General features: G+C 49.3%; 2 protein-coding genes and 1 long non-coding RNA gene across 13 annotated transcripts; 2 read left to right on the top strand and 1 right to left on the bottom strand.

The window, feature by feature from the left end:
• The first annotated feature begins 401 nt into the window (after window positions 1-401).
• Window positions 402-3721, top strand: ZBTB12 (zinc finger and BTB domain containing 12). Its single transcript, XM_072637496.1, has 2 exons — window positions 402-805; window positions 1334-3721. Exon 2 carries the CDS (start codon window positions 1360-1362, stop codon window positions 2791-2793), a length of 1434 nt encoding a protein of 477 aa, XP_072493597.1. The 5' UTR covers window positions 402-805; window positions 1334-1359; the 3' UTR covers window positions 2794-3721.
• Window positions 3722-5015: 1294 nt separating this feature from the next.
• EHMT2 (euchromatic histone lysine methyltransferase 2) lies at window positions 5016-25731 on the top strand. 11 transcript variants are annotated; one of them, XM_072637457.1, is made up of 28 exons: window positions 5016-5148; window positions 5794-5863; window positions 6122-6343; window positions 6450-6721; window positions 6824-6908; window positions 7042-7100; window positions 9598-9753; window positions 10141-10302; window positions 10376-10514; window positions 10634-10735; window positions 11050-11198; window positions 11478-11621; window positions 11794-12029; window positions 12431-12613; window positions 12797-12879; window positions 12976-13082; window positions 14044-14166; window positions 14540-14641; window positions 15237-15341; window positions 15652-15806; window positions 15958-16125; window positions 16222-16366; window positions 16667-16744; window positions 17212-17327; window positions 17809-17895; window positions 23770-23848; window positions 24020-24195; window positions 25006-25731. In XM_072637457.1, exons 1-28 carry the CDS (start codon window positions 5107-5109, stop codon window positions 25184-25186), a joined length of 3726 nt encoding a protein of 1241 aa, XP_072493558.1. In that variant the 5' UTR covers window positions 5016-5106; the 3' UTR covers window positions 25187-25731. The 11 variants fall into 11 exon arrangements, 10 of the variants coding, with proteins under 10 accessions (XP_072493558.1, XP_072493559.1, XP_072493560.1 ...); XM_072637458.1 differs by having other exon boundaries at window positions 5076-5148; window positions 10400-10514; XM_072637459.1 differs by lacking the exon at window positions 10634-10735 and having other exon boundaries at window positions 5076-5148; window positions 10400-10514.
• LOC140522299 (uncharacterized) lies at window positions 21554-23816 on the bottom strand. The gene is made up of 3 exons (XR_011973269.1): window positions 23726-23816; window positions 23500-23563; window positions 21554-21642 (listed from the first exon to the last, which is right to left on the bottom strand). It is a non-coding gene; the product is annotated as an uncharacterized lncRNA (long non-coding RNA).
• Window positions 25732-26084: the final 353 nt, after the last annotated feature.

Raw genomic sequence — 26084 nt, 5'->3', positions numbered from 1 at the left:
GGAGTTAATCCGTGTACGTGTACGTGTTCTACGGCCACCCTGTCCCATCCCTCTGGTGTGGCTGAGAAAGGAGGGAGAACCTACTCCCGTATTCCCCACTGGGTGTAAGTCCTAGGAATACGGCTCGCTTTGTCTTTGTTCAGTTCCTAGCACGCTGCCTGCCACACGGAGTCTTGATACACTTTTTTCACTTGGCCTCAAAGCCACGCCCCCTATTCCTCACGACTGGATCCCGGGAAGGTAGCTCTCTCCGGAAAGGGGGAGCATAGGGATCCGCGCGACCCAAGCCCCGTACTACCCGGGCGCGAGACCAGCACGCATGCGCAGCCCCATTCCTGAACGAAGTGCGGGCGTAAGAAAGCAAGCGGGGGGGGGGGGGGGGAGGGGGACGACGGGGGACGTATTTCCGCTCCGACAGACAAATAGTACTGGCCAAAGGGGGGTAAAGGCTACTCCTGGACCCTTTAACTTAGTGGAAACGGCGGGAAAAAGTGGGGAGGTATCGCACCCTTTAATTACACACACCCCACACTCTTCTCCCCCCCCCCATTTCCCTCCCCCCTTCCTCCTGGAGCCGCCGCCGCCGCAGTAGACGAAGCCGCGCACGCTGAGTCCAAGCCGCCTGGCACGAGCCTCCCCCACCCCGCCCACGCCGAGCCGGAGTCGCGCGCCAGACCGCGCGCAAGGGCGCGCACGTCCCTGCGCCTGCGCGTCACCCAGGCCTGCCAGTGCGTGGTGGGTGCCGCCGGCCCCCGGGGGGGCGGGGAAATTAAAGAAAAAAAAACTGCTCGTGGAACCGATCCAGGTGAGAGGCGAGCTTGCTGATGGGGTCTAGGGGTTCAGGGGGACAAGTTCTGCGGAGCAACTGGGCCCCGAGGGTTGGGGGGCAGGGGAGTAACGTGCTGGGGTGGGGATGGGGGGGCGTGCGCGGCACGTACGGGTGGGGGGTGCCGGGAACGGGCGCGTGTAAACGTGCCCAGGGAGGCGGGGAAAGGGCGAGCGTGCCCCTGACAAGGGAACCCTCAAATCCCTGCCCCTCCCCCCTACACACCTCTCAAGCACACCTCCCCCCTCTCTTGTCTGGGCCCCCAGTTCGTGGGTAGGATGCTTGGGGGAAGAAAGTATGCGACCTCCGCCCCTCGTGGGACTTCGAGTTCCCTCCCCTCCCCCTGGGATGGGACGGAGCCCAAACTGAGGGGTAGGGGGTGGTCTGGAGAAGAAAGTAGCTTGCCTCTGCCCCCGGGGAGCGGGAAAGAGGTGAGAGTAGGGGGCCGAGGCTTGGGGAAGGGGGAAAGACCGGCTTCCTAACTAATTTGCCCTCCACCAAACACAGGGAACTCCCCCAGCCCACCCAGTACCATGGCCTCTGGAGTGGAAGTCTTGCGATTCCAGCTCCCAGGACATGAGGCTGCTACCCTTCGAAACATGAACCAGCTTCGGGCAGAAGAGCGCTTCTGCGATGTCACCATTGTGGCCGACAGCCTCAAGTTCCGGGGCCACAAGGTTATCTTGGCAGCTTGCTCCCCATTTCTTCGTGACCAGTTTCTCCTCAATCCCAGTTCAGAGCTGCAGGTCTCGCTAATGCACAGTGCCAGAATCGTGGCAGACCTCCTCCTCTCCTGCTATACAGGTGCTCTGGAGTTTGCTGTCCGGGACATTGTCAACTACCTGACTGCTGCCTCTTATCTCCAAATGGAGCACGTGGTAGAAAAATGTAGAAATGCCCTGAGCCAATTCATTGAACCCAAGATTGGCCTAAAAGAGGATGGAGTCAGTGGAGGGATTGGATTGACTGGGCTCAGCTCCACCAAGTCACTCCTCCCACCCGCTCGAACCCCTAAACCAGCTCCCAAACCCCCACCACCACCTCCTCCACCTCCTCTTCTCCGACCAGTGAAGCTAGAATTTCCCCTCGATGAGGATCTTGAGCTAAAGGCAGAAGAAGAAGAAGAGGATGAAGATGAGGATGTATCAGATATCTGCATTGTCAAGGTGGAATCAGCATTGGAAGTGGCACAGAGGCTTAAGCCCCCTGGAGGCATTGGGGGGAGCCTTGGGCTTGGAGGGAGCCTTGGGCTTGGGGGGAACCTTAACCTTGGAGGGGGTCTTGGCCTTGGAGGGAGTAGCGGACTCCTCATCAATGAAGTTGGAGAAACTATTGATGCCCCTGATGATAGCACAGCACCCCAGGGAGTGGTGAAGGCCTGCTATAGCCTTACAGAAGATGCGGAAGGGGAGGGTCTGTTGCTGTTTCCTGGAGGTCAAGTAGGGGAGGGCATTACCCTTGGGCTGGGAGATGAAGCCCTAGCTGCAGCCACTATGTCCCGGAGCAGTGGAGTTAGTGGGAGTTATGGGGGCATGAGGAGTCCTATACCAGGGGGCTCCCCAGTGGGAAACCCACTGAAGAACATCAAGTGTACCAAGTGCCCAGAAGTATTTCAGGGTGTGGAAAAACTTGTGTTCCATATGAGAGCCCAGCACTTCATCTTTATGTGCCCTCGATGTGGGAAGCAGTTCAATCATAGCAGCAACCTCAACCGTCACATGAACGTTCACCGAGGTGTCAAGTCACACTCCTGTGGTATTTGTGGCAAATGCTTTACACAGAAGTCTACTCTACACGACCACCTCAACCTTCACTCTGGGGCTCGACCCTACCGTTGTTCTTACTGTGATGTGCGATTTGCCCATAAACCTGCCATTCGTCGACACCTCAAGGAGCAGCATGGCAAGACCACAGCAGAGAATGTCCTTGATGCCAGTGTGTCAGAGCTCAATGCCCTCCTCCACTAGCTGGAGGAAGGATAACTAGGGGAAGGGGTGAGGTGAGATTGCTGGTAGAGGGGGGTGATGAAAGATTCTCTCTCCAAAAGGGGAGGAAGTTTGAAGGGGAAGGGGGCTTTTCTGTTTCCAGGAGAGTTAACATACATCTTGGGGTTAAAGGCAGAGGTCTTAACAAAAGAACAGCTCAGGTCTTCCTCTGAGAATAAGAAGGGGTTAAAAGACCTTGCTGAGGAGATTAACTAACCATTCCTTGGGATGATGAGGAAAGAAATGGTTCCTGTTTTCTAGGATAAAAGGGCCCAGGAAGAGGGATGGCTCTTTTCTGGAATAAGTAGATAATTGAGGTGAGGATGGTGTGCAGGGTGTAAGTAGTAAAAAGGGGAAATAGAAGATGGTTTTATCATTGGGTAAGAAAGCTATAGAGAAGACAACTCAGTTGAGGTAGGGTGGGTGGGAATTGGGAGGGTATCTTACCAAAGCTATACCTGTCCTTGGGTGGTAATAGAACAGGGGAAACCTCTTAAATTCCTGGGAGAGCAACTATTATGAGGAAAAGGTTAACAAGTCCCAGGGAGAAAGGGTAGAGAATGTCTTTTTTTGCATGCGAGGGAGGAGGGAAGGGGACTGGGACGGGCTTTTGTCTCAGGAGACAAAAAGTGACAAATGGTTATAATATGAAAGAAAAAAGGAGAATGGAAGTAGACTAGAAAACAAATAGAGGCAAAATAAGAAAAGTCAGAAGTAGTAAGGGTTGGGGAGGGGATATGGGGAGAAAAGGAAAATACCTAGAAAAAGGCTCTTGGGGAGGGGAGGGAAAGGGTGTGGTAGAGACATAATGGTATTTTTTAAGGAAACAGACATATTTTTCAGGAGTTTTCTGGAATCTGAAGTCTCAGTTTCCGCTTTTCCACAAAATAAAAAAAAAATTCTTAACGTTTGTTGTCTGAGTCTGATACTTCCTTTTTCCATTCCCTAGTTTTCCATTCTGAGCATCCTGGTACCTTCAGCCAACAGCTCTTTCCTAAGAATACCCTGGCCTTCCATCTTCTGCTTCTGTTGAGTTTCCTGTGCCTGTCCAGTGTTTTTAGTCACCTCCTGGTCTCCTCACCATGTGGGCAAAAATCATGTAAACCCGTTTCAGCAGTACTTTTCAAAATTCTAAGTACTCTTCATTATGGTGAAGTCGGGCCATTGTCTTTCAGTCCCAGCTCTTGTCATTATCTAGCTATGAGAAGGGGCATCTGAGCCTATTGCTTCTACAAAGTGAGAGGATTAGACTACATCAGGGCGTTCTCAAATTGGGATGATGGTCTTGGATGGGGTAGAAATGTATTTGGGTTTTTTTCCCACTAAGCTCAAACAAACAGCATTTCCTTCAATTACGAATTTTAAAATTTTTTCTGGGAAGGGATCCATCAGCCTCACCAGTCTGCCAAAGGAGTGTCCATGACGCCCCCAAAAAGGTTAAGAACCCCCGAACTAGATGGACCCTGGGGCCCTTCTCCAATACTACTTCGAGTCTGCGAGTTGGCGGAAAACTTTAGAGGCGGCTCGCAGCTTGTGCAAACTACAGCTCCCAGGAGGCCTCAGAGGCGGCCCCGGGTGCCCAGTGCCAACCCACAGAGCCCGGGGCTGTGGAGTCCTCCGGGTTCGAGGGCTGTAGTACAGGCTGCTGAGGCGGGGCGTCCGTCTGTGCTGGGACCGCGGCGTCTGTTCTTCTGGTCGTGATGACATTAGCGAAGTTGTGATTGAATTAAGTTCTTGGAGAGATCCGTGGACGGCCGGGCGGGATTGGAGTGGTCTTTAACTAAGCCCTAATTACTCACAATAAGAGCCGGGAGTAAAAGCCCTAGGTAAAGGGGAAGAGCGTCTCGGAGTACCCCCATTCCCGCCTCCAGGAGCAAAGGCTTCTCTCCTGCTCCTGCCCGGACCGAGATCGGAGGCAGAGGCACGGTCCTTCCCCTTCCCGGGACACCCGGACCGGACGAACCGCGGCTCGGGAGTTATTGGGCAATAGACTCGCACCGCAGCGGCGGCCCCCGCCCCCAGTCCAGACACTCCGGCAGAGCGCCCGCGCTCGCCCCCCCATGGTGAAGGCTGGGGCGGCCAGATCGAAGTGGCCTCCGAAGCGCCCCCGCCAGCCCCATCCCGGGCATCCTCCGCAGCCCTCCGGGATCCTATCCCGGGAAAATGGCAATGGAATAGGCCACGGCTCCTTTAAGGGTTCTCTTCCTCCTCCCCCCTTTCACAACTCCCCCATCCCCCCCCGGCCCACGTGACCCGGGCGGCCGCGCGCCTCCTGGGCCCCCCGCGCGAGCGGCTATGGCGGCGGCGGCGGGAGCTGCAGCGGCGGCGGCCGCCGAGGTGCGGAAGGGGAGGGGGGGGAGGCGGGTGCATGCCCGCCCGCGCGCGCGCCCGGGGGAAGCGCGCACTCGTGCAATGCTCCGGGGGTGCAACGGGGCCGGGGGGCCCGAGCCGGGCTTGCAACAAGCCGGGGGGCCAGCGCCGGGGGCCGGGGAGGGGACCAGGGGATGGGAGGCGGGGGAAGCGGGCACGGAGGTGCGCGTGCAGCCGCTGGCCACCCCCGGATGGGCGGATGGAGCCGGGGTCCCAGGGGCACGCGCACGGGGTGCGCGGGGCAGGCCGCCAAGCTGGGGGGGAGTGGGTGCCGGGGGGGGTGTCGCGCGGGGCCCCCGCGGCTCCGGGGACAAAGGGGGAGCGTCTCGAGCACCCGGGAGGAGGGGGCGGGGCCGGGGCGCATTGGCCACGCCCCCTCCCCTCCTTTCTGCTCCCGGGATGCGGGGGCTACCAAGGGGGAGGGGGTCCCTTCGGACCCGGGGGAGAGGGCGAGGGCCACTTCCTGGGAGTCGCGGCAGAGGGCGAGGGGCAACCCATCGGGGCCGGGGACGGGGGCGAAGCCTGCTCTCTTCCGCCCGGACCCAGGCGTCCTGGGTTCCTCTGCCCCCAGCCGGGTTGACCAGTCCCCCTACCCCTTGTCTCCCCTCGCAGGGGGAGGCCCCTGGTGAGATGGGGGGGGCGCTGCTGCTGGAGAAAGAACCTCGGGGAACTGCAGAGAGAGGTAAGCATACAGTGTATACAGGATGTCTGCTCCCCAGCCCCCTCTTCTTCCCTGTTGTGAAAGCAGTCTGCTTCCCAATACCCTCTTCTTTTTCCTATCTGGAACAACCTGGCAGGATGGTAAGTTGCCCTTTCCCCTTAGATCTCTTCCTGAAAGGAATCATGTTCCCCAACTGTGTGTGTATATGTCTGTGTGTCTTGTGGGGATCTTGGTATTCATGACACCCCTCACTCCCCAACCTTTCTTTTTTCTTCTCAGGTCTTAGCTCCTCCTCAGGAGATAAGTCTCCTGGAGAGGAGACCCCACCCCAGGACCATCCCGAGTCTGTGGAACCCACTGGCCCCTCATCTCCTGCCTCAGTCACAGTGACTGTAGGAGATGAGGGTGCTGACACCCCAGTGGGGTCCACACCCCTCATTGGTGAAGAGCCAGAGAGTTCAGAGGGAGATGAGGGCATCCACAGTGGTAGGATGTTGTTAGGTAAGGATTTGGGAGAGCTTGAGGTTGGGGAATTCAGGGAGCAGGGAGAACTGGGCTCTCAGGTCATACCGTTTTCCCTCCTCTCTCTCCCAACCATGTTGTCCAGGCCATGCCACTAAGTCCTTTCCCTCGTCCCCCAGCAAAGGGGGCAGCACCTGCCCAAGCCGGGCGAAGATTACCATGACAGGGACCGGGAAATCACCTCCCTCAGTCCAGAGTTTAGCCATGCGGCTGTTGAGCATGCCTGGGGCACAAGGGGCTGGGGCTGGGCCTGAGCCTGCCCCTACCCCGACCCCTACCCCCACCCCCACCAGCCCTGAAGGGAAGCCCAAGGTCCACCGAGCTCGAAAAACCATGTCCAAACCAGGGAATGGACAGGTAAAGGGCATGTGCAGGGAAGGGAAGAGGTATATCTTGTAATAAGGAGCGGGAGTTGGGGGGAAGAGGGGAGTCTTATCTTCCTTTCTGTGTATTCCCTAGCCTCCAGTCCCTGAGAAACGCCCCCCTGAAGTTCAGCATTTTCGAATGAGTGATGATCTTCACTCAATGGGGGATATGGGAACAGGTATATCCTTCAACCATAGATAGATTCTAGCTTCTTTCTCGCCTATACCATTGGGACAACAGTTAACTTTGGTTTGGGGTATCAAAAATCTTGCTTAGGTTTGAAGAGAAAAACCTTACTTTATCTCTTCCAGACACTGCCAAAAGGAGGAAGCTGGACTTGGGAAGTGCAGGGTCCCACAAGAGAGGCTTGGTAAGGCTGCATCAGGGACTGGACCAAGGGGCAATAAGGGAGCTAAGAACAGAGTGCCAGCATCTTTGAGAGGAAAACAAGTACTAAAATGGAGTGGAAAGAGGAGAGAGGTGTGGAAATAGAATATTTTAGTTCCTTAGAGAAGAGATTTGCTAACAGGACAACTCAGCTGGAGTAAGGCTGGGGAGGGGAGAGGTACTGACTCTTGGGTGGTACAAGTCTCTAGTATTTAAAACACTAAGGTGCCTTTTTAAGTGCAAGGTACACAGGGTGATACAAAGAAGAAAGATAGTTTCTGCCATTTAGGAGATTTAACCATGTCTATCAATCAATCAACGTTTATTAAGCTCCTACTATATGTCAGGCCCTGTACTAAAAGCTGGGGATACAAAAAGAGGCAAAAGAAAGTCCTTGCCCTCAAGGATTTTATGGTCAGTGAGGGAGACAACATGTATACAAATATGAGTTATATACAGGAGAAATAGGAAATAATTAACTGGGGGAGGGCACTGGAATTAAGAGGGTTGGTTAAGACTTCTAGTAAAAGAGGGAATTTTAATTGGAACTTAAAGGAAACCAAAGGGGAGGTCTTTAGAGCGAATGATTGGCCTGGGGGACAGCCAGAGAAAATGCCCAGAGCCCACAGAAGGAGTGTCTTGTTTGTAGAACAACCAGGAGGCCAGTGTCACCGGATCAAAGAATATGTGTTTCAGATTAGGGTGTAAGAAGACTTACAAGAGCTTTGAATGCTAAACAGAACATTTTGTATTTGAACTTGGAGGCAGTAGGAAACCACTGGAGATTGTCAAGTTGGGGGGGGGGGGGTGACATTATCAGACCTGCGCTTTAGAAAAATCACATTAGTGGCTCAATAGAGGATGGATTGGAGGGGGGAGAAAGGCTTGAGGCAGGCTGACCCAGCAGTACGCTCTTGTAATTGTGTAGGCATGAGGTAATGAGGTCCTATATTATCATAGTAATAACTGTCAGAGAAGGGGCATATACAAGAGTTGTTGCAAAGGTGAAATTGACAAGGCTTGGCAACAGATTGGATACGGTAGAATGAGACATAGTAAGCAGTCCAGCTGACTCCTAGGTTGTGAGCCTGAGGGACTGGGAGGATGGTGTTGCCTTCTATAATAATAAGAAAGGGGAAAAGGGGGAAAGGTGGTTTGGGAGAAACGTAATGAGTTCCATTTTGAACATACTGATTTTAAGGTGTCTACTTGACATCCAGTTTGAAATGTCTGAAAGACAGTTGGAGATATGAGATTGGGCATCAGCAGAGAGATTGGGGCAGGAGAGGTAGATTTCAGAATGACATTGTTATAGAGATGGTAATTAAATTCATGGGAGTTAATTAGATCACCAGGTAAAGTAGTATATAGAAAGAAGAGGGGCCGGGGACAGAATCTTGAGGGAAACCCTAGAGTATGACATGGAAGTGGATCCAGATAGGTAGGATGAGAGCCAGGAAAACTTCAAGAGAAGAGAGTATCAAGGAGGAGAGAGTGATCAACATTGTCAAAGCCTGCAGGGAAGTCAAGGAGAATGAGGACAGCGAGCGAAAAGGCCATTGGATTTGGCAGCTAAGAGAAAGATGAAGTGAGGGTTTTTTCAGGATAGGAGAGAGATGGTATGTTTGTTATTAGTAGGGAAGGAGCCAGTAGTCAATGAGTGATTGAAGGGAAAGACTGAGGATGACAGAGGGGGACAGTCTGTTGTAAAGACACAGGATGGAATGGGATCACTTGAACAAGTAGAAGGGTTAACCTTGGTAAAGAGTAAAGGACCATTTCACCCAATGAGATAGGAGTGAAGGAGGAGAGAATGGTAGAAGAAATCTGAATGATGTCACTCCCCTACTTAGTAAACTCTTGTGGCTCCCTATTGCCTCTAGGATAAAATACATTCCTTTTAGTTTTTAACCGTTCATCATAACCTAACCCTAACCTGCCTTCACTAATGTGCAGTAAGGTTCCCTTTCCACACTCAGCTGACCTTTTCTCTTTTCCTCACATTTCACACTCCATCTCCTCACTTCGCTTTGTTCAGTTTCCTCCGCTTACAGAACTTCAAGATACAACTCAGTCACCACCTTCAGCTTTTCTGATTTTCCCAAATGCTAGTACCCTGTCTCTCAGATTGCCTTGTATTGTGTGTCTGCGTGTGTATGTGTGTACACATATCTCCTCCAGATAGAGTATAAATTCCTTTAGAGTACAGATTGTATCATTCTTTGTATTCTCAGTACCTAGCACAGTGCCTGGAACTTAGTAAGCACTTAGTAAATGCTTGTTGGTTGGTTGATTGATCCATCAACACACACACACGCACACACACACACACACACACACACACACATCATAAGATAGAAGTTGATAAAGCTAGAGGAGATATCTTGACAAAGTATCATTCTAGAAACATGGAGGGAGAGAACACTTTTAGCTAATGGAATCAGGAAATCTTCATGGAAGGGGAACTCTTTATTTCCCAGTTGGAAGAGCTGGGGCCTGCTGGGGGGTCTGAGGACATGGCCCTGGAGAAGGCAAACCAGGAGGCCATGGAGGACTGGGATACAGATGTAGGAGAAGGCTTCAGTTTGTACTATGACTCATACTCTGTGGATGAGCGAATTGACTCAGACAGTAAGGTAAGGAGCAGCTGGGTCTGGGCTGAGGTGACCTCCCTACCACCAGCTTCCTGCCAACTTCTCTGATGCCTCTTGAGCCTTAGAGCTTTTAGAGAGTCTGTGTGTTTTGTGCTTAATCTTTTCTCTGTGACCCTGTCTCTTTGGTTCTTCCAACCATCATTTCATACTTTAACTACCAGGAATGCTTCCCTGATTTACCACACAAAACTACCTGTACACACACGCAGGCTTACACACATTTCCCTGAGGTCATAACGGTCCTATCTCTGTCTCCCCAACAGAGGGGACTGCCTCCCCTGTCAGACTCCCCCATCAGAGCACCCAAAGGACAGGATCTTTGATCTGAGGGTCACCCTCCCATAGCCCTATCCTCTTCTCCCTTTCTAGTCGGAGGCAGAGGTCTTGGCCGATCCATTGAGTGAAGAGGAAGAGGAGGAGGAAGAGGAGGAAGAAGAAGAAGAGGAGGAGGAGGAAGAGGAAGAAGAGGAGGAGGAAGAGGAGGAAGAAGAAGAGGAAGAAGATGAGGAGTCTGGCAATCAGTCCGATAAGGTAAGGGTCTGGTATCTGGGTCTGTAAAGGAAGTCTGGGCTGAGGAACAGGGGAGATAAACCTGCATACCCAGGTTCCTGTTCTTCCCCCTCATCAGAGTGGTTCTAGTGGTCGACGAAAAGCCAAGAAGAAATGGCGAAAGGACAGTCCTTGGGTGAAGCCCACCAGAAAACGTCGAAAGCGGGAAACACCGCGCAGCAAGGAGCAGCGGGGTAATCCAGATTAAGTTCCTGTCTTCCTAGGGCACCAAATCCTTGTTCTCCTCACATACACATAAGTCTCAGCCTCCGTTTCCCCCAACTTTTCCTCTCTTGCTCTCTCTCTGTATTAGGGGTGAATGGTGTTGGTCCCTCTGGCCCCAGTGAGTATATAGAGGTGCCTCTGGGGTCTCTAGAGCTACCCAGCGAGGGAAACCTTTCTCCCAACCATGCTGGTAATTGGGAAAATGGGGAAGCTGATTCAGGGAGCCTTGGGTGGGATGAGCTGAGGATAAGAATCCTAACTCCTAGTAATCCCCGCATAACTAATGCTAGCAGAAGAAAGGGTTCCTGTTATTGGAAGAATGGGCTTAGGAGCAATTCTGATCTATTGGGTAGATTAGTTTCCTTGGGCAGAAGAAGGGAAGAGTCCAGTCACTAATCCTAACTGGCTGAGAAAATGAGTCAATAAGATGAAGGGACTTGGTGGGTAGAAGTAGTGTCTGGGTCTCCCTGTGACTTTCCTCTTTTTGCATCCCCTTCCCCTAAGGGGTGTCCAATGACACATCATCCCTGGAGACAGAGCGGGGGTTTGAGGAGTTACCCCTGTGCAGCTGCCGCATGGAGGCTCCAAAGATTGACCGGATCAGCGAGAGGGCTGGTCACAAATGCATGGCCACGGAGAGCGTGGATGGAGAGGTGGGTCTGGACTCAGAGAATACAGAAGGAGAACGGGGTGGGAGGGAATGACAACAGATAGCTAGTATGAGTTAGACCCTTGAAGTTCCTTGGAACTGTGAGGTCTGGTAGTTATGCAGTGGATGGAAGGATAGGGAGTGTGGATGAGCTGGGGGAAAAATTGGGAAAGAGGAACAGGGAGATAATGGGATCCTCAGCTTGTCTTTCTCACTTCTCTGCCTCACCGTATTGTGTTATTTTTTTCTTCCATGGCTCCTCTGCTAACACATTGTCCTCCAGCTTTCGGGCTGCAGTGCAGGAATCCAAAAGCGGGAAACGATGAGGCCTTCTAGCAGAGTAGCTCTGATGGTCCTCTGTGAGACACATCGAGCCCGGATGGTCAAGCATCACTGCTGCCCAGGCTGTGGCTATTTTTGCACAGCGGTGAGGAGGGATATTAGTAGGGCTATGCAAATCCCCAGGACAGGGTAGGGGAGGGAGGTTGCTGGGCAAACAACCAGACCTCCACGGGGAGGGAGGAGTTGGAGGGAACCATGAAGCTGGGTCATTTATTTGGGTCCTAATACCGTTGCCCCCAATCCCCCCCCCCAACAAGGGCACATTCTTGGAGTGTCACCCTGATTTCCGAGTGGCCCATCGCTTCCACAAAGCCTGCGTGTCCCAGCTGAATGGGATGGTTTTCTGTCCCCACTGTGGGGAGGACGCTTCTGAGGCCCAGGAGGTGACAATTGCCCGGAGTGATGGGGTGGTCCCACCTCCTGGCACTGCTGCTCCTGTCCCCCCACCCCCTGCCCAGGATGCCCCTGGACGGGCCGACACTTCCCAGCCCAGGTACCCCTCCCCCCACAGAAAAAAGAGCCCTCTCCTTTGTAGGCTCTTCACCTATTATCTTTCCATTTCTACTTACCTCTTATACCTTTCCGTCTTTATCTCACATCTCTTCTCATTCCTTCCTCTTATCCTTTCATACCTTCTTTTACCTTGCTGTGCTCCTTTTCCTTCTGTCTTTTCTGCTGTCCCTTTTCTTCCCCTCTCCTTTCCCCTTTCCTTCCTTCTTTCCCTCCTTGTCTTTTTCTTTCTTTCCACCTTTCCTTCATCCTTCATTCCTTCCTTTCTTCTTCCTTCCTTCTCATCCTTTCCCTGGGATATGAGAGTCTTTTCCCTTTCCCTAGTCTTTTTTCCCTCCCTGGGACATAAGAGCCCCTCTCCCCACACATCTTCTGTTTCTCCAGTGCCAGGATGCGGGGTCATGGAGAACCAAGACGCCCCCTCTGCGACCCACTGGCTGATACCATCGACAGCTCAGGCCCTTCACTGGCATTGCCCAATGGCAATATCCTTTCCGCTGTAGGCCTAGGGGCTGGCCCAGGCCGAGAAGCCCTGGAAAAGGCACTAGTCATCCAGGAGTCTGAGCGGTGAGAGAAACTAGTGGCTGGAGGTCGCACAGTTAGTTGGGTCTCTGAAGGGAGAGGGATCTATTTTTAGTAGACTCATACTTATGGAGGAGTAAAGGCATGGTGAAGGAAGAGGAACTCAGGGTGTAAAGCCCTTAAGTCTCTCTATTCCATCCCCTTCCTTCCTCCATGTCTCCCTGGCAGAAGGAAGAAACTTCGCTTCCATCCTCGTCAGTTGTACCTGTCTGTGAAGCAGGGGGAGCTGCAGAAGGTTGTCCTCATGCTCTGTGAGTGTCCATCCCAGCCCAAGGTTCTCCCTCTGTCCATTTGTCCCTCTCCCTCAGTCTCTCTCTGTGAATGACACTCTTCCCCCCGACCTCCAGTGGACAACCTGGACCCCAACTTCCAAAGTGACCAGCAGAGCAAGCGTACACCCCTGCACGCGGCCGCACAGAAGGGCTCTGTTGAGATCTGCCATGTGCTCCTGCAGGTGAGAGCAGGCCAGACCTTCAGTGTCTGGAGATCCCCCTCAATTTAGGATCTAGGCCCTCTCCTCCCAGTCTCTCCCCTTTATCCTAGTCACTGAGGGAGGCCGCCCTTATTTGACCACCTTAGTTTTCATTTCCCTGGTCCATCTCCCTTCATCCCTCCTGCCCTGTTGTCCCACTCACCTGGGATACCCCTACAGACATACACGTATACTCTCTCTCTCTCTCTCTCTCTCTCTCTCTCTCTCTCATTTCTGCCTTAACAGTACCTCTTCTGTACATTCCCTTCTCCCCACTCACACAGCCACCATCCTAGTTCAGGCCCTCACTACCTCTCACCTGGACTATTGCAATAGCCTTCCTCTTGGTCTTCCTGCCTCAAGCCTCTCCTCACTACGGCCCGTCCCCCATTCAACCTCCAAAGTGATCTTTCTGAGCCACTGCTCTGACCATGTCACCCCAGTAGCTCCAGGATCAACCATAAGATCCTCTCTTGTGGCCCAATCTGGTCCTTTCCTATCTGTCATTCCCTTCTTAGACTCTATTCTATCCCACCCACCATAGAGTCTAGCTGTATTGTCTTACGTGCTGCTCTTTACACACTCCAGCTCCTTAGTCCATGGCTTTGCACTGACTGTCACCTAGGTACAGAATCTTCTACCCCCTCATCTCCACTTCTTAGCTTCCCTGGCTTCCTTTAAGACTCAGCCCAAATCCCACTTTCTACAGGACGCCCTTCTTGGTCCCTCCAGATGCTAATTCTCTCCCTCTGAGATTACCTTTCACCTACCCTATATGTAGCTAGTTTGGTACCTAGTGATATGTGCATGTCGAAATAGAAGCTCCTTCAGGAAGGGACCCTATTTTTGTTTTTCTTTGTATCCCCAGTGCCTGACTTATAATTATTGCTCAATAGAGGCCTGTTGACTGACTAAGTAACTAACTCTTTTTCCCACCTGCCAGGCTGGGGCAAATATCAATGCTGTGGATAAGCTGCAGCGAACCCCTCTGATGGAGGCTGTGGCCAACAATCACGTGGAGGCCGCTCGATACATGGTGCAGCGAGGAGGCTGTGTGTATAGCAAGGTGGGGGCAGCAGCCCAGGAACCTTGGCTGGCTGGTGGGCACAGTTGAACTGATCTGGGTTGTGTAGTGGGAGATGTGGTAAAGTGAAGGAGAAAGAGCAGGAGGTAGCTATGTGGGTCCCTTGGGGGCAAGGGCTCTATAAACTTGGATAAGAAAAAAAATGCATCTTTATTTTTAGTAGCCCATAACTGAAATTTAATATTTCCTTCAGATATTTAACAGCATCATTTTGAGGAGTCCATAGGTTTCACTGGGCTGCCAAAGGGGATCCATTTCTTCCCGCCTCGTCCCTTCCTTCCCCCCCCCGCCCAAAAAAAAATGTCAAGCACCCCTGCTTGGGGGATTAAAGGTCTATGTGCACCTGTCTTCCCAGGAGGAAGACGGTTCTACTTGTCTTCACCACGCAGCTAAGATCGGCAACCTGGAGATGGTCAGCCTGCTGCTCAGCACTGGCCAAGTGGATGTCAATGCTCAGGTCAGTGACCAGTGGTTCTCTCCCTTGCCTCTATTTCCCAGACCCCCTCCCTCCCCATTCATTTTTGTCTTTTAACCATTCTGAGTGTTTCCATTTCTCCAGTCTCTGCATCTCTCCCTTCACCTTTTTTGTGTATGCTCTTTTTTCATTAATTCTCCCATCTTTCTTTTTCTTTTTCTCTGACTCTTTCTCCCTGCGTGATGGTGACTTGTTCTCTCTCTGCCTGTCACTGTCTCTCTTCTGGTACCATTTACTGCCCAAGCCCCACCTCCAACTCATATACCTCGCCCTCCATCCCTGTGTTGTTCTCTGTCTTTGTTGGTATCTATTGCTAGCCTCTCCCATACTGTCACCCATTCCTCTTCTCTATTGCCTCCCTTCCATCCTCTGTCTTCCATGTCTCTCTTGGTCTTCTCTCCCTCTCTCTGTCTCTGTCTCTGTCTCTCTCTCTCTTTCTCTCTGTCTCTTGTCTTTCTCTTTTTCTCTGAGTTGGAAACAAGGGGAATCCCATGCCTCCCCTTTTAACCAGATACAGCTATAGGAGACCACCTGACTGTGTGACCAACCCTCACCTGCCTCCTTTTATTCCTTCCAGGATAATGGGGGCTGGACACCCATCATTTGGGCAGCTGAACATAAACATATTGAAGTCATTCGAATGCTGCTGACCCGAGGAGCAGATGTCACCCTCACTGACAATGTAAGAGAAAACATGGGTGCCCAGGGGTGGAGGAGGGGAGGGTGATACCTTGGAAATCTCACATTTCTTCATTTTGTCCCTCCGACTTAGTAACATGCTATCAGCTGTTGTTTTTACGCTTATTCATGTCATATTCATATACTACACCATAAGCCCCATGATGGCAGGAACCACATCTTATTTAATCTTCGCCACTTCTCCAATGCTTGGCATGTGATTGTCACTGGGTTTCTGTTGTTATTTTTGCTTTAACTGAGCCTTAGGGACCAGATATCCTGAACCAGCTCCTCTGTCTTTCCCTTGCCCTCAGGAAGAGAACATCTGTTTGCACTGGGCATCCTTCACAGGCAGTGCTGCCATTGCTGAGGTCCTACTGAATGCCCGCTGTGACCTCCACGCCGTCAACTATCATGGAGACACACCCTTGCATATTGCTGCTCGAGAGAGCTACCACGACTGTGTGCTGTGAGCAGCTCCCAGACTCCCCAGTTCTTCCTCCTGTCTTCCCTTCTGTCTCTCCCTTTCCTGTGTCTTTGGATCGATGTCTTTCCCTTGCTTCTGTCGTTGGCTCCTCTGCCACATAGTCCTGACTGCTTTTCTTGTTCTACCCCTTCAGGCTTTTCCTGTCCAGGGGTGCAGATCCAGAGTTACGCAACAAAGAAGGAGACACAGCATGGGACCTGACCCCTGAGCGCTCGGATGTCTGGGTGGCCCTGCAGCTCAATCGAAAGCTTCGCCTTGGTGTGGGTAACCGAGTACTACGGACAGAAAAGATCATTTGCAGGTGGGGGTGCCCAGAGTCACCTGTCTGTTTGATTACCACCCCCCCAAGGGTCTGGGGATCTCATCCACTCAGCCATATTGCTCCTTTTCCCCCTAGAGATGTAGCTCGGGGTTATGAGAATGTGCCAATCCCCTGTGTCAACGGGGTGGATGGGGAGCCATGCCCAGAAGATTACAAATACATTTCTGAGAATTGTGAAACTTCAACTATGAATATTGACCGCAACATCACACACCTGCAGGTAAGTGGGGTGGGAAGGGTCCCCCAGACTTTGATATCCTAATTTTAACACTTCGGAGATCCTTAGCCAGTTCCAGATTCACCTACAATAATGTCAGAGCATGCCCATTGCCAACTCCTCACAGCTGTACCCAAAGTGTTGTTCCCACCCCATGTGGACGAAAGTCTGATGATCCCTTATGAAGTGAGGGGTCTGGGTCATGGAGGGGGGAGCATTCTAGAGGCTGGAAGGCAGGATATCTGGGGCCTGGGCTTAGAGGGTATGACCCCAGGATATATCCTACCCTCCCCCCCGCCCCAGCACTGCACCTGTGTGGATGACTGCTCAAGCTCCAACTGTCTCTGTGGCCAACTCAGTATCCGGTGCTGGTATGACAAGGTGAGTGAGCTTCCTGAGCCCCTTATTGTCTGTTCAGCAAATCCCTTCTCCTAAAGAGCCCTTCTGTCATGGACGGGGGCGGGGGTGGAATGGGGGAGTCATTCCCCCAACACCCCTCATTCACCTTCTGTCCCTTCCCAGAGAGTAGGAGATGTCAAGGACAGAGTGGGGCTTAGACAGGAGGAAACCTTCCCTTCATGGTGCTTCTCTCTCCCTTCCCCTGATCCCAAACCAAGGGTAACAGAGAACATATCTTGGGAAACTGCCAAGAAAGTAGCTGTGCCATTTGTGTTGGTATATGCAAATAACCTTCAAATGGCCCTGTATTTGTCCTGCTTCCTATACAAAAGTGCCCTACCCACCAGCTAGTCTCTTCCCATGGGATAGGACAAAGATTGGGAAAGTAGAACAGCAAGTGGTCTCTTATCAATAACACTGTCTCTTCTCCCCTCTTCCTCTGGAACCAGGATGGACGTCTGCTTCAGGAGTTTAATAAGATTGAGCCCCCCCTGATCTTTGAATGTAACCAAGCCTGCGCCTGCTGGAGAAGCTGCAAGAATCGAGTGGTACAGAGTGGTATCAAGTGAGGACCACTGCCTTTCAGATTCCCACTTATCCCGGACCACCTGGGCATCCTTAATCCCCTATTGCAGTTTTAGCCCCTTTTCTTCAGTGAAGTGTGGGTAGTGGGACACCTTTTGGCCCTAGGGCTCTCTCTTCCCTCCTCATTCCCCAACTGACACGAACACCTTCCCATATTTTTCTCCTTGGGAGGTCCATCGAGAGATACAATGGAAAAAGTACTGGATTTGGGGAGTCAGAGGATCTGGGTTCAAATCCCACCTCTGAGTGGGATTTGTTTGTTAGTGACCTTGAGCAAGGCACTTGACTTTGCTGGGCCCCTTGTTTTCCTATCTGTTGCTGAGCGACCTACTCTAGATAAGCCCCTGAGGTCCCTGCCAGCTCTGGATCTAGAATCCTCTTCCTGTCTTTGCCCTGAACGGGTTCCCGTCCATCCCCCTGTAATGACACTCCGTGTCTTCTCCCTTCTCCCCACCCTCTAGGGTCCGGCTCCAGCTCTACCGCACTGCTAAGATGGGTTGGGGTGTCCGTGCATTGCAGACCATTCCCCAGGGTACCTTCATCTGCGAGTGAGTTTGCTGGGGCCTGCCCATAAGGGAGCATGGAAGGGTTGGGGGAGGCCAAGGCCTGGGACTTCCTGGTGGAATGAAAAGGAGAGGCAGTCTCCTGTGTGGGTGACAGGTCAGACTGAGTCACGATGGTCTGGCTTCAAGTCATACCCCTTGACACATATTAACTTTGTGATGGTGAACAAGTCACTAACCCTCTCGGTGCCCTCAGGCACCGTTTAGAAGGCTAAATTACAGAATAGTTGCCCACCTGCTTTGGTGGAAAAAATTTTCACAAAAGGTGTTCCCCCACAGTAGTGACATCACAGGTGTAGACAAGAAAAAACTGAGCCTGGCTCATAGCTTTGGATAGTGGTGAACATGGCCTTAGAGGCCATCCAATCCAACACAGATAAGGAAGGAGGCTCAGAGATGAAGAGATTTGGTCACAAACAACAGAAAATAGGAAAGGGGGAGGGGGAGAATTTGAACTCGGGTCCTCAAATTCCAAACAAGCGCCCCTTCCCGTAAACATGTCAAGATGTAGATAGATCTCTAGGAGAAACCTGCCCACTATCAGTTTGTGCTGTCTTAGCTCTTGTTTTGCTATTATTTATCAGTCCTGTTGCTCATCTACTTTTAATTATGTACTTTATATACAGTACTGTTATTACAGACCTTTTCCCATGTTCTTTCAGTCTCCAGTCTCCTCTTTCTCTGAACAGACAATTTCATTAAGGGCTTTAATAAGAAAATCAAAATCGTCCTATTCTGAGCTGCCTCGCCTTCCTAATTTGCCATCCCATGTCTCTTCATCCACCCTCACCTATCTCAAGAGTTTAAATCTGTCCTACCTCATGATCCCATGCCTTTACCTGATTCCTTCTGGACCTTGACACTTATTGACATGCTTTCTGTTTTCAGCGTCTGCAGTCTCTGGTTTGATTCTTCTGCCTTTATCCCTTCTTCAAAATATTTGAATAACACTTTCAAACTACTGCCTTATTTTCTCTTTATAAAAAAAACAAATATTTTTATTTGTTTTAATCTGCCAAGATCCACCTTCTCACCCTCCCACCTCAACTCTCTTTCTCCCAGTTGAAAACATGAGAAAAACGAAATCCAGTACAAATGTGTACAATCAAAATAAACTTGCACATTGGCCATGTCCAAAAACGTCTCATTCTGCATTCTGAGTCATTCACCTCTGTATCAGAATGTAAGTAGCATATTTCCTTATTAATTCTCTCAACTCCTGGTTGGTTGTTACACACAATTGTATTCCATCACGTTTGTATATCGTAATTTGTTCATATGTTCCTAATTTATGGGCACTCCCTCATATTCTCATCCCTTCCCCACCCCTCCCCTCCTATTTCCCTATTGAGCAAAATGGATTTTTGTGCCCAGCTTTGTGTGTGTGTATTCTTGCTTGTTTTGATTAGTTCAGCCAACTGTGAGGTTCGAGTGTCAGTGATTCCACACCCTTCTATGTACTGTCTTTGTACCCAGGTTACGGGAAGTGATTATCCCTCACCTTCTTCCCACACCTTCTCTGATTGTACTCCCTGATGACATGATTCAGTGGAGATACACATATCTTTTGTTTAGTTCTTTATCATTGTTTATTCCTGTTTGCAATTTTTTGTACTTCTTTTCACTCTTTAGTTTGAACTAATGAGTTTTCTGTGCAGCTATTTTTGAGTCTTCTTATCAGGAATGCTTGGAAATCTATTTCATTAAGGATTTCATTTTTTTCCCCTTGTACAATTTTATTCTGTTTTCTAGGTAAGTTATTCTTGTCTGGAAATACATATCTTTCACCTTCTGGAGTATTTTATTCCGAGTTTCCTGCCTTATAGTGGTGGCTGCTAAGTCATGTGTGATTTTTTCTATGGCTCCTCAGTATTTTGAATTCTTTCTTTCTGACTGTTCCAGTATTTTTGCTTTGACCTAGAAGGTTCCTACCAGTTTTCAGGAAGTGACTGATGGATTCTGTTTCCATTTTGCCCTTTTTTTTGGTCATAGTGTTGAGACAGTCCAGTGATTCTTTGATTTTTTCTCCTTGATCTAATTCCAGATCAGTTGTTTTTGCTATGAGATTCTTTGCATTTTCTTTCTTTTTTTCCCCAGTTTTTGACTTTGTTTTAATATTTCTTGTTGCTTCATAAAGTCATTGGCTTCTGTTTGGTCTACTCAGACTTTCAGGGAATTTGATGTTTGGAAGAGGTTTCGTGCCAAGCTGTTACTTCCCTTTCCAGTTCTTTTTTCTTAGCCTTCATTTCTTTTTCTAATTTTTTCCTTAAGCATTTTCATTCTATTTATAAAAATATTTTTAACTTTTTCTGAACTCTTGCTTCATTTCTCCCACCATAATAGCTCTTTATGGTAGGGTTCTTTTTGTTTGTTCATTCTTCCATCCCACTTACTGACTTGGGATTTAATGGCAGGGCAGGGCTCTGGCACACTTCTGGAAGGAAGGTCTGGGCTGGTCGAGCAAAGCTGTCGGTTGGCACCCATCCATGTTACGGTGCCCCCAGTGTGGGTGTGCGATCTCCCTTTGTGGTAGTGTGCAGCCTGTCCCTGGACATTGGAGTCTTCCATGTGTGCCACTTACCCCTGTTACCAGTGTCTACAGATCTCTCTGTCTCCCTGTGCCAACCTGGTCCAGACAAATGACTCACTGTGACTTTTTCTGGATTTCTCCATCAGAATTTGGGCTGGTGAATTTTATAGATCTGTTTGGAAGAGTTGTAGACAGGAACTCAGCTGCCTTACTTCCTGCTACTCCACTATCCTGGCTTCACCCCTTTAATCCTCCCATTTAACGTTTCAGCTTCTCCAAAGAGTCATCTTTATAGGTAGTGCTTCCACTTCATCGTATACAACCTTCCTTAACCATCTGGCTTTTATGCCTACCCAAAAACTAAAACCATTCTCACAGAGGTCCACAGTAGACTTTAAAGAGTTCATCCCCCTTCATTATTATTATTATTTTTTTTTTGTGAGGCAATCTTGCCCAAGGTCATGCAGCTAGTGTCAGGGGCTGGATTTGAACTCAAGTTCTCCTGACTGCAGGGCCAGTGCTCAATCTACTGCACCACCTGGTTGTCCCCACCCCCCCAATCGTGATCATCTCTCCAGCCCTTGATGCTGTTGACCACTCATTCCTAGTGAGTACTCTCCTCCTTTGGCCTTCATGACATCCTCTTCTCCTGACCTTCTGATACTACTCCTTATCATTCCTTCTTTCTGTATCTTTCCCTGATTCTTCTTCCTCATCCTACCCCTGGAATGTAGTTATTTACACACACACACACACACACACACACACACGCACGCACACACACACGCACACCCATGCACACCCATTTCCCTTTTGATCTTAAGACCTCATCCACTCTCATGGCCTCAGGCTTCTTTTGTCTGACTCTCCTCCCCCCCTCCACACACACCCCCTTTTCCTTTTGATCTTAAGACCTCATCCACTCTCATGGCTTCTCCTATCATCTCCCAGATCTATATTATTAATCCTAACCTCCCTCCTGACCTTCAGTTCTACTTCTTTACCTTTCTACTGGAAGTTTCCACCTTAATATTCCAACAGCACTTCATATTCATTAATACCAGACTTACCTTTTTTGCAAAAGTTACTTCCTTCTTGTCTGTCACATCCAGTAGTCAAATCTCCAAGTCCTGCAGATTTTCCTTTGATCTCTTAGATCTGTTTTCTTTTCTACTTCCACTGCCACCTGCCATGTCCAGCTTCTAAACGTAACTCGATCATAGAATATTACCACAATTTCCTAGCAGATCTCTTTTCCTCTGGTCTCTCCCCCATTCAAATCCATTCTAAACATTCTACTAGATTAATTCCATTAATCCATTCAACCAACACTTTCTTCCCAAAGCATCAGTATTAACATGTCTATCATACCACTGTCTTGTTCAAAAGTATTCGGAACCCCTCACTTGTCATTCAAGGCTACTACAGTCTATACTTAACCCCTGCTCCTCCTACCCCATTACTTCCTTATTTTTACTCTTCTCAATTAAACAGTAAATTCATTTAACATCTATTACACACCTACTGTGTCCCTCAAGCACTATGCTAGGTAAGTGTTGGGAGAGATAGGATACAGTTCCATCCTTCATGAATTCTAAAGTCTGACAAGGAGGTAGGGCATAAAACACAATTCTAATTCACAGTGTTATAGAAAAAGTGCATTTAGAAGTGTTGTGTAGAGTTACTGACCAGGGAGATCCAAGAAGGCTTCATGGAGGGTGGTAGCACTTAATTTGAAAGGATAGGTAAATGCTGGGAGGTGATAGACTCAAGATGCAGAATGAGATATGCAGTTTTGGATATGGTCAGTTCAAGAATTTATTTTGTTTGACTACAACTCTTTGTTTTGCTTTTATATAAACTGAGAAAATAAAATTTAAAATAGAGGATGAGTAAAAAAGCTCATCATTGTGATTTAATGAGAGCTGGCCTTACAATCCATAAGGCCAGGATTCTGATCTCATCTTTGACACATCCTGTCCTTATGACCTCAGGCGACTCATTCAACCTCTCAGTGTCCCCAGGCAGCTCCATGAAGACCATGAGGCACAGAGGAGATGCTGAAAAGGTTTCCCCACTCCCATGAAATCATAGGTCTGGCAAAAAAAAAAAAAAAGTAGGCAAAGTCTATTGGTGGAAGGAGAACATTTCTTTTTTGTAGAAAATAGCATGAGCAAAATTATGATAATTGGATATGGGGACAGAGAGCAGTTCCAGATTGACCTGGAACATAGGAATGCATTGTACAGGTAGGATGGGGGAGGGGCTGTTAGGAAATAAGCCTATAAAGGGAGAGTAGTACCAGATTAATGAGTCAGTCAGCAAATACTCATTAAGCTGTGCCTGGTACTAAGAACTAAGTTCTAGGGATACATGGATGAAGAATGAAGCAAACTTTACTCCTGCAGTGAGCTTACATTCTAAAGTGAAGAAATATAAATATATACATATGTTTATATATACATACGTATACTCACCGAATGCCAAACAAGCAATTTAAACTTTATTCATTAAGCAGTAAGGGGTCCCTGGAAGCTTTTGACCCGATCTGTATGTAATAAATAATTCTGGCAGCCATATGAAGGATGCCTTGGAAGGCCGAGAGAATAGAGGCATTAGCAAATTATTGAAGGTGTCCAGTCTGGTGGTCATGGGGCCCCTTAAACTGTGAACTCTTCAAGGCAAGGACAGTCTTTTGCCTTTCTGCATATCCCTAGCACAATAGTAGGCCCATAGTAGGCACTTAATAAATGTTTACTGACCAGTCGTAAGTAGGATGATTGCATTGGGAATGAATGGAGAGAGAAAATGGTTATAAGATTAGTGTACTTGTGCCCTAATGTTAGGGGTGTAAGCTCAGTTTTCACGTGAAAACTGAGTTTACACCCCCAACATCCTAAAAATGCCTTGGCTAAGATATTCACCCTACCTGAAACTTGCTCCCACAGGGATGGGGAACCTGCAGCCTCAAATCCACATGTGGCCTTGAGGCCATAGGTTCTCCACCCCTGACCTACACCTATCCAGTATTACCCATTTTGATGACCCAACTTACGTACCTCCAATCATAACATCCTACAGTGCTGTCTTCTGGACTCCCAATCGTACCTACTATCTGGACCACTGCAGGAAAGAGGATGGGGTGGGGTTAGGGAGAATGACAAATTTGAGGTAGGGACAGATTTCTTTGGAGAAATTGAAAAGGATAATGCAAAAATAAGCCACAAAAGCTTAGGGGGTGGGGAAAAGAGTGTGTGTTATGTGGGGATCTTTGGACAACCTTACCCTCCTCTGTATCCCCCTCAGAACTCTTCCCCCTGTTGGATTAGGTATGTTGGGGAACTGATCTCAGATGCCGAGGCAGATGTTCGAGAAGATGACTCTTATCTCTTTGACCTGGACAATAAAGTGAGTAGATTGGGGTGAGGGGGGAGGACTTAACCTATTTCCTCTTTAGTGCCTCCCTTAAATCTTGAGTTGAGTCAGCATGATGATACAGCATCAGTAACTATGTTGAGACTAGAGCCCAGTCCAGCAAGGTGTGAGTTAAGAGAGGTAACCAATCCACATTTTCTCCAGGATGGAGAAGTTTACTGCATCGATGCCCGATACTATGGTAACATCAGTCGTTTTATCAATCATTTGTGTGACCCTAACATCATCCCTGTTCGAGTCTTCATGCTGCACCAAGACCTCAGGTTCCCCCGAATTGCCTTCTTCAGTTCTCGAGACATCCGGACTGGCGAGGAGCTAGGGTAAGAAGGATGCAAGGGTTCCCTGTGGTGGCTAGAAGGGCAGGCACCTGGATCTTTTTAATGAGACATCCAGGTATAGACCTAGAGAAGCTGGGGAGACAAATATGAAGGAGGAGATGCTTGGGTTCCAGGGGTTAGCATCTGAATCCCAAAATGAGCTCTGCCACCTCACACCTGGTGTGATTTTGGGCAAGTTGTCACTTCTCAGTTCTAAAATGAGGAATTGGGGCTAGATCATGGATTTTTAACCGGTGGGGTCTGTAGATAGATGGATTTGGATGGGGGGAGGGAATTGATATCTTCATTTTCACTTAAACTGTACTGAAATTTAGCGTTTCTTTCAGTTATTAATGCAGGCAACAAACCTGCATAGAAGCCTTAGTATGCTTCCATAGACTGTCAGAGTTGCCCATGACACAAAACAACTTAAGAACTACTGGATTAAATTATCTCTAAGGTCCATTTGAACTCTAAATTGTATGATCCTAATGTCCCTTGAAGAGAGTTGCTCAGGTACTCTGGCATTCTCTCAGAATCCTAACCCCTCAGAATCCTCCAGGTGACTGTGGCAAAGAACTCCGTTACACCCCACTCCTTACTCCCTAAAGGTTTGTATTTGCTCCTGTCTCCAGTCTTGGGCTGAGTTTAACATGAGGCTTGGGCCTAGTTGGCCAGAGCGTGAGTCCCTAAAAAGGTGATCGAAGAGGGTGAAATCTGGGATGAAAGCTTCTGGGGTTGGAAGGTGGGCAGACTAAAAGCCTGGGAAGACTCTGAGGTCTGGATCCCAAGTTCTTCTGACCTTCCTGGCAGGTTTGACTATGGCGACCGGTTTTGGGACATTAAGAGCAAGTATTTCACCTGTCAGTGTGGCTCTGAAAAATGCAAGCACTCAGCAGAGGCCATTGCCCTGGAGCAGAGCCGCCTAGCCCGCCTGGATCCCCACCCAGAACTGATTGCTGACCTTGGGTCCTTACCCTCCCTCAGTTCCTGACCCCAGATCCAGTGACTTCTGGGGGGATTCTCCACGGAGTTTCTTCTCCTGGGAATTGTTCTCATCCCTCAGAACTAGCTGCCTTTTTCCTGCCCACACACTGTCCCGAGCCATTCCTGTTCATTTGTGTCACCTGTTTTGAAACTGGGATACTCTTCCCCATCACCAAGAGTTGAGTCTTGGGAAATAGTGTCCTGTTCTGCCATAATGATTGATTCCTAGACTCAGTTTCCCACTTTGGGACAAAAGTGACCTCCTTTGTATTCCCCATTCTCCATCAGAGAGGGATACACACACATCACACACATACAACCATCACACACATACACCTGAAGTTGGAATTGGATTAAAGAAGGGGCATCTTTGGAGATCCGAACGCCCAGCTGGGGTGTGTATCACGCAACAGCCTGATCTCCCCAGAAAGACCAGGGCAATCTGTGCTTCCCTATCCTGGACACTGGCTCCTCCTCCATCTCACTTGACCACCAACACCCCACTTCCTGGCAATTTTTTTTTCCTCAATAAATGTTTTGATTTGGTTAAAAGCTGTTTTAGTCTTAGTAAGGGGTGGGATGGGGCAGGACACTAGATATAGTATTAAGGAGGGAACAGGAGTTCAAGTAACATTGCCTGGGAAAAGGAGGAAGCAGGGTGGACAGGTATCAGCTATGAAAGAATCCAGGAAACTGGAGAAAAAAGAAAAGCACACACTGAGTGAGAAAAAAAAGTCAGGAGTATCTGGATCTGGTTAGATATAGGGACAAAAGGTGACCCTTGTTCTTTGAGACAGACTATCCAAACCTTACTGGACAGAATTGTATTAATTTGCATATGTTTTTTAAGAGCCTCTGAATGTTCTTTCAAGTCAGATTGTCCTGAGCCTAGCCCCAATTTCAGC

Source organism: Notamacropus eugenii, chromosome 2 (genome assembly GCF_028372415.1).
Source record: "Notamacropus eugenii isolate mMacEug1 chromosome 2, mMacEug1.pri_v2, whole genome shotgun sequence".
NCBI lineage: Eukaryota > Metazoa > Chordata > Mammalia > Diprotodontia > Macropodidae > Notamacropus > Notamacropus eugenii.
The sequence above is the reverse complement of the archived record's forward strand: the minus strand, read 5'-3'. Positions and strand labels throughout refer to the sequence as shown.